We start from the raw sequence: 13,100 nt of genomic DNA on the forward strand, positions 1-13,100 counted from the left end.
CTGCTTGATATCAGATAACCATAGCATGAATCGCAAGATGTTTGAGCTTTTGGGTTGTGGTACTCTAAAATCCTGCATTGCAAACCCAGCTAATCCTTCCAGGTCACTATTTCTTCTGTTCGACAGTGTACATTTGCTGAAATGTGTAAGAAACAATTGGTTAAATCAACCCAGTCAAACTTTTGTCATTCCTAACACTGAGCAGATATTTCCAAAAATAGAAAGCTTGCTACACTCTACTGCAAACCAATCTACTTTTCAGTACACAGATGTTGAGGCAAAGTTATCTGATATTAGAGATCTGTTACATTCTGAAAATAATATGATATTAAAACTGGCTCCAAACTTATCAAGAAAGTGCTTAAAAGTGAGGGTGTCACTATTTCTGAGGGGACTGTCCAGTTTTTAAAATTAGTTTCTAAGTTGTGGACTATTTCTAATGTTCAGCACCCAATGAAAGGGAAATACACACGAAATGATGATGCTAGCCCAATTAATGGCCCTGTCTTTGCTTGTCTTTCTAGAAACTATTAAGACATATGTTGATATATGGCATAGCTGCACTTCACACAATGAGGGTAAACTTAGTAATGAAACATTTTTAGCTCTTACACACACATTGACTGCAGTTGTTCAGTTATGCAGATATATTTTCAATAAATATAAATGGTCCTACATTCTGACAGGTAAGCTATAGACAGACAGTTTAGAGGGCAGATTCGGAGCGTATAGAAGGTTAAGTGGCTGCACATATAATGTCTCAGTAGAACAAGTGCTAGAATCTAAACGAAGACTCAAGGTGATAAGTTTGTTAAAACTTCATTCTGCAAAGTTGGGGGAATTTACTCTCAAGGATCTGACAGTTACTTTCAGCCAAGATAAAATAGTTAAGAACTTGGACAGATTTCAGTCTGCCTTGGATGAAACACCTTTAGTGTCAATTTCTCTTGTGACGCTAAAAATAATTGTATGTATTGCAAGTTACACGAGCATGAAGGTTTTGTTAAAGTGAGAGAAAAGTGGAAAGTGCACACATTGTAAGCAAGTATTACAATCTGAAGATGATTTGATCATAATTGTGACAAGGAAGATCTTCTATCTTACTTCAGTGAACTCAACAGGGGTGCTTTGAAGTGTCCTTCATCTTTTTTGATGTGTTTATGTTGTGACATTTATAGACTTTTTCAGGTACTCATTAGCAGCAGGTTTGAACCTGCATTTTTAAAGTTAGAATATCAGAGAGATGCTGTGATTACATTAGGTATACAGTTTATAGAGAGCAATATAAGCAATGTAAGTGATGAATGCAGTTGTGGTGTGCCTTTGATAAAAATTGTCAAGAAATGTGTGAAAGTGTTTGCTAACATATTTGTTAATAACTATTAAAAAGTGCTGCATGATAAAAATGTGTCCAGGGAACTGGCAAAGAAACTTGAGAACCAGGAACATAAAAGGAAAATTACTGAGGAACTTGGAGTTAAAGTGAACAAACGTAAGGCATTAAAACTCAGCAGTAAATAAGGTAGGCCTAAAGCATATTTTACATTCATTTATTGTTCTGTAGCATTTGCACCCATTTCCCTTGGCTGGCTTGATTACCTCCATTCACCTTCAAACATTAGCTTGATTCATTCCAGGAATATTCCAGCCCCACATCCTCACTAATTCACTCTGCTATGTAATATTCTTGTTAAAATGTTTGATTCCCCCAGAGCAAAAGTTATGCTTTCTTAGCTCTCATGCATAGGAAAGAATTGAGAAATTTTACACCATAATTTGTTTAAATGTTCAAAATGATGTTATAAAATTATTTAACCGGTTTTGCAATCTTTTTCCATTGTCCTGTGAAGTGAAATTGAAGAGACAGTGCTTGTTTGACTAAGTGAAATTTCTAAATAATCAGCTTGCTGTTCCTTTTTTATTTTGGGGTTGTCCATTTATTGTAGTAGAATATATGTACATGTGATGGGCAGTGGTTGCCGACGTGTTTTCGTACGTGCAAGAGTGGTTTTCCCCATGATGTTACATTTGTAATGTTAAATTACCGCCTGTGTACGTCATATTTTCGCGTTAGCCAATCGCAGCAATTCGGCTACTCCAGCCGCCATGTTTTTTTATATTACGGTCTGAGGATTGGAGTTGGTCTTGGACTAACATCTTCTGTGTCTCGAAATCGTCTCCAAGGCCTGGAAATGACACTTTGTGGCACATTCAAGGATACGGCAACTTCGGTCTATGTCTGGCCTGCTTCCAGGCGGCCGAGTATTCTAGCCTGCAAAACGGGATCCAAATGGCGTCGTTGTGCCATTATGTTGTCACGTTCACCACGAGGCTACACTCCGCACACTATAACAGGGCAAACACGTCTGAGGGAATATGGGGCGCAGGCACTGGCTGTGTTTACCTTGCGGTTACGCCGCTAGTCAAAGCAGGGAACACTTCTTTCCTATACAGAGCGAACACGTGCATATGTCGTGCGATTTGCGGTCTATTTCCTGTTGCCCTGCTTACTCGTAACTTTTGGACACTAGTGTATATCTGATGCATACAGTACATGTTTTGATACCGCAGGAGCTTGTCGTTGTCTGACACTACAGACTATTTTGCTCTGCAACGTACATCTATAGTGCCTTTGTACAATATCTTTTTGCTAGTTGCTTTACGTCGCACCGACACAGATATGTTTTATGGCGACGATGGGATAGGAAAGATCTAGGAATTGGAAGGAAGCGGCCGTGTCCTTAATTAAGGTACAGCCCCAGCATTTGCCTGGTGTGAAAATGGGAAACCACGGAAAACCATTTTCAGGGCTGCCGACAGTGGGGTTCGAACCTACTATCTCCCGAAAACTGGATACTGGCCGCACTTAAGCGACTGCAGCTATCGAGCTCGGTGATTGTACAATATCAGAATTAGACAAAAGACTATCGATCTTCGTATTCCCGGGATTAGAAAGATGGTCTAACATCAAGACAAATAAAAAGCAGAGGACTCGCTCAGTGTAGTCACGCTTTTCTCTCTTTAAATAGATCTCCATGACAATCTGTCTTATGTCGGTAGTGTAACATTAAGTACTCCAGTCCGTCGAACACTGAATATAACAACTAAAATCCTCTATCATACCTGCAAAAACACATTAGTAGACAAGGAATAAAAACACATTATTAAACTAAGAATGACACCACAACATGGCTGGTTCTATCCTGGCTCAGTCATATGGTATTTAAAGGTACCGGTACTCAAATACGTGTCGGTAGATTTAATCGTACGTACGTAAAAGAACTCCTTCGGACCAACATTCCGGGACCTTGGCGTCTTCGAAAACAGTCAAAAGTAGTCAGTAGGACGTAAAACCAATAACACTATTATTTCAGAATGACACGTTTCGTTCTTGATAGAACATCATCAGAGTCGATCAAATAACGCTTTCTTCCTAATTAATTATTATAAATTGATGAAAATAATTTAGAACTGTAGAAGCATTTATGTGTAAATTCTGTTTATACCCTTTAATATTTGAAAGTACCGAGCTCGATAGCTGCAGTCGCTTAAGTGCGGCCAGTATCCAGTATTCGGGAGATAGTAGGTTCGAACCCCACTGTCGGCAGCCCTGAAAATGGTTTTCCGTGGTTTCCCAATTTCACACCAGGCAAATGCTGGGGCTGTACCTTACTTAAGGCCACGGCCGCTTCCTTCTCACTCCTAGCCCTTGCCTGTCCCATCGTCGCCATAAGACCTATCTGTGTCGGTGCGACGTCAAGCAACTACCAAAAAAAATAATTGAAAGTTATAACTTGTCTTAGTGAAGTGCTTAGTAGGACGCCCTCTCTGCTTTTAACGCCAGGCTGAGTGGCAGATTCGATCCTGCCTCAGTCCGGTGGTATTTGAAGGTGCTCAAATATGACAGCTCCGTGTCGGTAGATTTACTGGCACGTAAAATAACTCCTGCGGGTCTAAATTCCGGCACCTCGGCGTCTCCGAGGACCTTAAAAAGTAGTTTGTGGGACGTAAAGCAAATAACATTATTATTATCCTTGTTTTAACAAGGAGTGTGAGCTGTCATTGCTCTGTCCTTGGCGTGAGGCCAGCTGGCTACCTTAACTGGAACTTTCCGTTACGTAATGCTGTGTTGAAGTCAGCGGTTACTTTGAATTGGATTTTAAGCTTTATTACTGATGCTAATATCTTGTTATTACATTTATTGTTATTATTATCGAATTTTAATTGTTTTGAAAATATACAGGGGTTGTTTAATGAGCTTTTAATGGACTGCCTAGTTTACCAGTAATTTTTTATGTCATTTTAGGTGCATTTTTTCGCCTAAACATTACCCGTTTTCCTTTCCACCCGGAATTCTTCCGATCAGGAGTGAAATGTGCCCCTAAAATACAGATAAGGAACTTTCCCAGTATGTGTTCATATCTACGGAAAGAAGCTGGAAATCCTAATCACAGATGGGGCATCGATATTCATCAACGACCAATTCAAACCAGTCAATAGTAACTTGAGACTTAGTACTCTTAGTTATGGACTGCGAACGGTCAGCCCAAACTGTCTCTCGGGTTCAGCTGTGGATCGTCTACGATAGTGAGAATGTCGACGTTTGAAAATTGTTATTGATTTCTAGAAGCTGGGTCTGTGTTATTGTGGTTTATATAGAATGACCAGTATTCAATAAAATGTAACATTAAGTGTTGACTTACTGATATATTATAGCTTCCTTCGATTGCATTATTTTTTCGACGCAATATTTTCTCCACGTCGCGCATCGTCCCATAGTCACTGGAAGGAACTGGACCACAAACCCAGTTGAGGGATCGCGTGAGACTTCTGCCATAAGATACGGTATCTCTATTTGTGGGTTTCTGAACTTTTAGTGCACTCTAGATAGTAGACACCTTTCAAATTATAATCTTTCACAGATCTAGGAAAATACTCACCTCAGTTACCATAACCCCCAAGGACAATCCACAAATAACGTTCATACTGAACATCGGCATTCGTTGTAGTTTTTGTAAACAACCTGCTGTTTGTATAATGAAAAAATCTTCCAATATCCGGCATTCCGTGGAATTAACTTGAGGGCTCCTTCTTGGGCAGCATGACGATGGTATGTAAGTCAATATCTCGTCCCAATCTTTAGCGTCTTCCTTCCCACAGCAAGTCAACTGGAAACAGCGAATGGATTGGCCTCACGTTTCTCTCATATGTGTACTTTTCATAAATATCACATAACGAAATTTCAGAAACAAATTTAAATTTCAAAGACAATATGTTGATCGATTAAAATAATGAATGATTTAGTATCCATAGACACGTACGTACTGTAAATAAGCAACGTACTATTTGCATATTTCTTTGGTATATATAAATAAGCAACGTACTATTTACATATTTCTTTGGTATATTGATGTATTAAAATGTTAAGTTATTTAGGATCCATAGGCACATATTGTAAAAAAAACAAATCATATCTCCAGTGTATACCGATCAGTTAAAATGTTGAGTGATTTATTTAGTTTAAATAGAACGTTGAAAAATAAATAAAATACTATTTATATCCCTTTGGTGTATTGATTAGTTATAATGTTGAGCATTTTATTTAGGATCCGTAGACACTTATTATAAAATAGCAAAATAACTCTTACGTATATTAATCAGTTAAAATGTAGAGTATCTGTTGATCTCTATTCACCTAATGCAATATATTATTTACATATTTCTTTCATTTATACTGTAATAATGCTGTAAAGCAATCAATTACAATGTTGAGCGATTTACTTAGAATATTAATAGTCTAATTGAAGTATCTTCGGAGATACAGTAAACTATTATATGGACTTCTCTTTTGCGCTTTCTGTAGAGCAGACGCGATGAAAGAGCGTACCTTACGACAGCAAAGAAATGTCTACTTTTGATACCATAGAACAGCCAGGAGAACAATGACGAACTACTCTGCAGACTTTGAGAAGGATTAAGGCACAGTGTTGTATTCACAAAGACGCACATACGAAATGCTGTCATTTGTGTACACTGTTCGTATTTACAAATTATATACACATTACGCACACACAACAGTAACTGCCCTCTTGAACAAAACACTGCTACGAAGAATAAGAATAAGAATAAGAATAAGACTGCAACACTTGAATGTCAACCAACTACCAACCCAACAAAATCACAACATGGGTTCACACGCTCGGCTAACGACTTCCACTACTAGTCTCGCTGAACATCTCAACTCAACTACCAAGACTGCCTCTTTATATACATTGCTTGGCCAGGCTTCTAGAAAAATATGACACAACATGTTTTCTCGTAAATTCGTGAGTCTCCAATAACCTATTTACAACGACAGGAATTTTCTATACAATTCTACTGACAAGATGCGTTGTTCTATACTATTACCGTGTGTTGTACGACATTGCATTGGATTTATACATCATATCTACAGGTAATAATAAATTATATACTATTAATTACGTGTTCTTAAATTAAATAAACTCACATTAATATACATACAGCAGACGTGTCGTGACATAACCTAACATGTTTTGTTACGGCCACGATTTATACCAACTGAAGTCCGCACATAGCTACGTAAATAATAATAATAATAATAATAATAATAATAATAATAATAATAATAATAATAATAATAATAATAATAATAATAATCGAGCTGGATATTTTCATTATCTACCCATGGGTTAGAAATTATTTCCAAGTCATACTAGCCCATTACACTTGCATCAACAGTACCAATAGAAAATATGTTACAATTAATAAGACAAGACTATAGCAAGCAGTCTTAAATAATTAGGTTGCGGTGATAGTCGGAAAAGGAAAACGTTCAAACAGTAATTCGCAATATAGTGTTTGATAAATCAACCGAGCGCGTTGCCGTGCGGTTAGGGGCGCGCAGTTGTGAGCTTGCATTCGGGTGATAGTGGGTTAGAACCCCATTGTCAGCCCTGAAGAAGGATTTCCGTGGTTTCCCATTTTCACACCAGGCAAATGCTGGGGCTGTACCTTAATTAAAGCCACGGCCGCTTCCGACCCACTCCTAGCATTTTTCTATCCCATCTTCGCCATAAGACCTATCTGTGACGGTGTGACGTAAAGCAACTTGTTAAAGAACCTGTTAGATAAGTGAGATAAAATTTATGATCTTTTATTCTTACTGTCATAGTTTATATCAATAATTTATTTAAAATAACAAATTAGTCATTAAGGTTTCAGTTGTAAATAGTCTGAGTTATTCTGAGTACCTGGTAGTAATGGGAGGTGGTGAAACAATATTGCAACGTAGTATTTGAGATTAATGGAAACCGAAATAGTGATTTACATTCAAAACTTTAACACATGTCAACGTTTGCTTCTGACCAGTGATAAACATCCCTCACCATGTACATACTTAGAAGATGTAAAGAAACATGCCTTTGACTTCCAGATCTTCCCACTAATAAGGCACATTTATTTTATTTATTTATTTATTTATTTATTTATTTATTTATTTATTTATTTATTTATTTATTTATTTATTTATTTATTTATTTATTTATTTATTTATTTATTCACAAAGCACAAGATAAGCTACACTGAGCAAATTTCACTTGCACTGTCAATAGACTAATTAACAAATGTTTCACAATAAAATATAACAAACATAAAATATAACAATACCAGCTACACAGCCTACTAGTAACAACTGTCCAAATCGAAAATAATGAGAATGTCCATGTGCATAGCCAAGTCGTCGTGGGTCAAGTGGACGGTGTAATCCCTTCACATCAACTTATCTTTAAGAGACTATTTACACTCCTCCCGAATATGCTTTTATTTGATGATATATCAAGCTCTTGTCTCCTATTAATATTGTTAAAGAGTGTTGGGAGGTGGATTAGGAAAGATCGTTGAAGTATTGAGTGTCGAGTGTGCTCTTTCTAACTGGTTAGTATTGGAGGGGGAGGCTGTTGTCCAAATCGGAGAACAGTAGTTTAAGAGAGGTTGAATGATCGTGAGGAAGAAGTGACGAAGAGCAATGGAGTCAGAAATGTCTGTGAAGCGATATAGAATGCCTAGTAATTTCATAGCCTTGGTTGTGTATGTTTCTATGTGGGTCTTAAAATGTAATTTTGTATCGAATATTACACGTAAGTCACGCTGTTGCGTAACTACATTGATGGGCTTGTCGAGTAGGTAATATGATATCGGTAGAGGAGATTTACGTAGTGTTATGGTCATGTAGCTGAATTTATGTGGATTGGGGGATAAGTTTCCAATTACTGCACCAGTTCGAGAGGGCATTAAGTAAGGACTGTAGCAGAGCTGCATCTGCTGGATTCCTGATCTCCCTAAATATCTTGCAGTCGTCAGCAAAAAGTAGGGTATTTGCCGTTTCGTTGAGTTCGGACGGCAGATCGTCCATAAACAAGGAAAACAGCAAGGGGCCAAGATTACTGCCTTGTGGGACACCGGAGGTAACTGTTGACCATGAGGATGAAGTGCCTGATATTACCACTCTCTGCCAACGGTTATGTAGGAAGCCAGCAAGAAGGGTTAGAAGACTGCCATGTATATTGAATCGTTCGGAGAGTTTATGGAGCAACAGAGTATGGTCTACAGAATCGAAAGTTTTCGAAATGTCTACGTAGCAGATATCCAGCTGTGATTTACCTGCAATGGCATGTGATGCAAAGCTATGCAGAGTGGCCAGGTTTGTTAGACAAGAGCCACCTGGTAGAAAACCATGCTACTTGGTTGAGATATAGGGTAAGTTGAATGCGAGGAGACGCTGGTGTATAATTGTTTCAAAGATAAAGGGCAGTGTGGGGCGAATAGAAATTGGTCGGTAAGATGAAACATTAAATTTGTTGCCTGATTTGAGAAGTGGAACAATATTTGACTGTTTCCAGGAAATGGGAAAATAGCCCGCGGCAAAACATCTGTTAAATAATTTACAGAGAGGGACGCAAAGGGTGCTGGCAGTATTTTTTGGAAAAGAGGGCCTATAGTGTCGGGACAGGTAGCTTTGTTGGCACGAAGAGTTTGAAGAAGGTTATGAACTTCACTTGGTGTGGTAGTAATGCTTGATAGGGTTCTGTTTGAAACTGTGCCTACGGGAGGGAGCGGTTGGTTTTGGAAGAGAGGGGAGAAGTTGGAGAAGAAATACCTCTTGAGCAGTTCATTGCGATCGGCGCCGTCTGCTGTTGCATCGTTGTGGTTCAAGCTGACAGGAATCCGCCCCGTCCCTCTCCGCGTGTTGATGAGACTCCAGTAGCGCTTGGGATTGCTGCGGACGTTTTCAGTGACAGTTGTAACGTCCCAGACGTCACAGTGTAATTGTGGTCATTTTATTATGTTTAATTAATTCAAGTATGATATATTTTTACGTCATGATATTTATCTTCGTATGTAAATTTATTATAATTCATGTTTGTGGATTACTGTAGTCACGTCCTAGTTCGTGAACCATGGGCAACGGCTGAGTGGCCTAGTAAGTGGTCCTGAGAGTCGGGATACCAGTTGCTATGGAATGCGAGTGGGCATCTCGGACATATTCTGAGTCGTGGTCCTCCTTGTGCTCAGGCGGCTAGGACTATACAATTCACCGGTGGTCCATAACCCGTTAGAGGAGAGATCCTCACTTGAACTATGTGCAAGTAGGGCAGCATCCTGCTTCATGAATTTACCGAGCTCAGAACACTTTAAGCAAGCCTCGGACCTATGGCAGTATCGGACTCCCACTCTCATTTGACAGGCGAGGGACTCCTTGGAAACAACTTGGCGAACGAAACGGAATTCGATGGGGAGCTATCACTATTAATGGGGCTTACGGAAGAAAGAAAGTAGAACTGGCTGAGTCAGCAAAGAGGATGTATTTGGATGTGCTAGGGGTAAGTGATATTCGGGTAAGGGGAGATAACGAGGAAGAGATAGGAGATTATCAAGTGTACCTGACGGGTGTTAGAAAGGGAAGGGCAGAGTCTGGGGGTAGGGCTCTTTATCAGGAATACCATTGCACGCAACATAGTTTCTGTTAGGCACGTAAATGAGCGAATGATGTGGGTAGAATTTTCAGTTGCAGGAATTAGGACTAGAATTGTGTCCGTGTATTCACCATGTGAGGGTGCAGATGAGGATGAAGTGGACAAGTTTTATGAAGCATTGAGTGACATCGTGGTCAGGGTCAAGAGCAAGGATAGAATAGTGCTAATGGGCGATTTCAACGCGAGATTTGGAAATAGAACTGAAGGATACGAAAGGGTGATTGGTAAATGTGGGGAAGATATGGAAGCTAATGGGAATGGGAAGCGTTTGCTGGACTTCTGTGCTAGTATGGGTTTAGCTGTTACGAATACATTCTTCAAGCATATGGCTATTCACCGCTACACATGGGAGGCTAGAGGTACCAGATCCATAATAGACTATATCTTAACAGACTTCGAATTCAGGAAATCTGTTAGGAATGTACGAGTTTTCCGGGGATTTTTCGATGATACAGACCACTATCTGATCTGTAGTGAACTAAGTATCTCTAGGCCTAGGGTAGAGAAAGTGAAATCTGTCTGCAAACGAATAAGGGTTGAAAATCTCCAGGACGAGGAAACTAGACAGAAGTACATGGATATGATTAGTGAGAAGTTTCAAACAGTAGACAGTAAGGAGGTTCAGGATATAGAAAGTGAATGGGTGGCATACAGGGATGCTGTGGTAGAAACAGCAAGGGAATGCCTAGGAACAACTGTGTGTAAAGATGGGAAAAGCCGAACATCTTGGTGGAATGATGAAGTGAGAGCAGCTTGTAAACGTAAAAAGAAGGCTTATCAGAAATGGCTCCAAACAAGGGCCGAGGCAGACAGAGATTTGTACGTAGATGAAAGAAACAGAGCAAAACAAATAGTTGTTGAATCCAAGAAGAAGTCATGGGAAGATTTTGGTAACAACCTGGAAAGGCTAGGTCAAGCAGCAGGGAAACCTTTCTGGACAGTAATAAAGAATCTTAGGAAGGGAGGGAAAAAGGAAATGAACAGTGTTTTGAGTAATTCAGGTGAACTCATAATAGATCCCTGGGAATCACTGGAGAGGTGGAGGGAATATTTTGAACATCTTCTCTATGTAAAAGGAAATCATCATAGTGGTGTTACAAACAGCCAAGCTCATGAGGAGGAGGAAAATGATGTTGGTGAAATTATGCTAGAGGAAGTGGAAAGGATGGTCAATAAACTCTATTGTCATAAAGCAGCAGGAATAGATGAAATTAGACCTGAAATGGTGAAGTATAGTGGGAAGGCAGGGATGAAATGGCTTCATAGAGTACAATAGAGTAAAATAATATATTATTATTGGTCCACCTTTTCAATACAAAATGAAAATTACATAGGGACTAGTTTCGACCTAGTAATAGGTCATCATCAGCCTGAAGTAAGTCAAAGATCGAAGAAAACATAAACAATGTAAACACAAGTACAGTCTCTTTAAAGGTACATACCAAGTGGGAAGTTGAGTAGAGATATATTAAAAATAATAACTCATCCAAATTGACGAAGCACTGAGCGGAATTTATGTAAAGTTCGGTGCGCCGTATATTATAAAAGACCACTGTGCACTAAATGATGCAATAAAGAAGAATAGTAGGCATCATTTAGTGCAGAGTGGTCTTTTATAATATACGGCGCACCGAACTTTACATAAATTCCGCTCAGTGCTTCGTCAATTTGGATGAGTTATTATTTTTAATATATCTCTACTCAACTTCCCACTTGGTATGTACCTTTAAAGAGACTGTACTTGTGTTTACATTGTTTATGTTTTCTTCGATCTTTGACTTACTTCAGGCTGATGATGACCTATTACTAGGTCGAAACTAGTCCCTATGTAATTTTCATTTTGTATTGAAAAGGTGGACCAATAATAATATATTATTTTACTCTATTGTAATCACAGTTCAATACGGATCTATCATTATGAAACTTATTTCTTTTAATTACTTCATAGAGTAGTAAAATTAGCATGGAGTGTTGGTTAGGTACCTTCAGATTGGACAAAATCAGTAATTGCACCCATCTATAAGCAAGGGAACAGGAAGGTTTGCAACAACTATCGAGGTATCTCATTGATTAGTATACCAGGCAAAGTATTCACTGGCATCTTGGAAGCGAGGGTGCGATCAGTCGTTGAGAGGAAGTTGGACGAAACCCAGTGTGGTTTCAGACCACAGAGATGCTGTCAGGATCAGATTTTCAGTATGCGCCAGGTAATTGAAAAATGCTACGAGAGGAATAGGCAGTTGTGTTTATGTTTCGTAGATCTAGAGAAAGCATACGACAGGGTACCGAGGGAGAAGATGTTCGCTATACTTTGGGACTATGGAATTAAAGGTAGATTATTGAAATCAATCAAAGGTATTTATGTTGACAATTGGGCATCAGTGAGAATTGATGGTAGAATGAGTTCTTGGTTCAGGGTACTTACAGGGGTTAGACAAGGCTGTAATCTTTCACCTTTGCTGTTCGTAGTTTACATGGATCATCTGCTGAAATGTATAAAATGGCAGGGAGGGATTCAGTTAGGTGGAAATGTAATAAGCAGTCTGGCCTATGCTGACGACTTGGTTTTAATGGCAGATTGTGCCGAAAGCCTGCAGTGTAATATCTTGGAACTTGAAAATAGGTGCAATGAGTATGGTATGAAAATTAGCCTCTCGAAGACTAAATTGATGTCAGTAGGTAAGAAATTCAACATAATTGAATTTCAGATTGGTGTTACAAAGCTAGAACAGGTTAATAATTTCAAATATTTAGGTTGTGTAATCTCCCAGGATGGTAATATAGTAAGTGAGATTGAATCAAGTTGTCGTAAAACTAACGCAGTGAGCTCGCAGTTGCGATCAACAGTATTCTGTAAGAAGGAAGTCAGCTTCCAGACGAAACTATCGTTACATCGGTCTGTTTTCAGACCAACTTTGCTTTACGGGAGTGAAAGCTGGGTGGACTCAGGATAGGTTATTCGTAAGTTAGAAGTAACAGACATGAAAGTAGCAAGAATGATTGCTGGTACAAACAGGTGGGAACAATGGCAGGATGGTACTCGGAATG

General features: G+C 39.0%; 1 protein-coding gene across 4 annotated transcripts in view; it reads right to left on the reverse strand.

The window, feature by feature from the left end:
- LOC136863082 (CD63 antigen) overlaps positions 1-13,100 on the reverse strand; it is a 122,824-nt gene that overhangs the window by 48,943 nt on the left and 60,781 nt on the right. For 3 of the 4 annotated variants that reach the window (XM_067139414.2, XM_067139415.2, XM_067139413.2), the window contains one exon: positions 4,941-5,168. The exons of the other annotated variant lie outside the window; for it this stretch is intronic. In XM_067139414.2, the coding sequence (XP_066995515.1) occupies positions 4,941-5,168 (228 nt within the window). The remainder of the gene's footprint in view (positions 1-4,940; positions 5,169-13,100) is intronic. 4 annotated transcript variants of the gene reach the window in all.

Source organism: Anabrus simplex, chromosome 2, assembly GCF_040414725.1.
Source record: "Anabrus simplex isolate iqAnaSimp1 chromosome 2, ASM4041472v1, whole genome shotgun sequence".
NCBI lineage: Eukaryota > Metazoa > Arthropoda > Insecta > Orthoptera > Tettigoniidae > Anabrus > Anabrus simplex.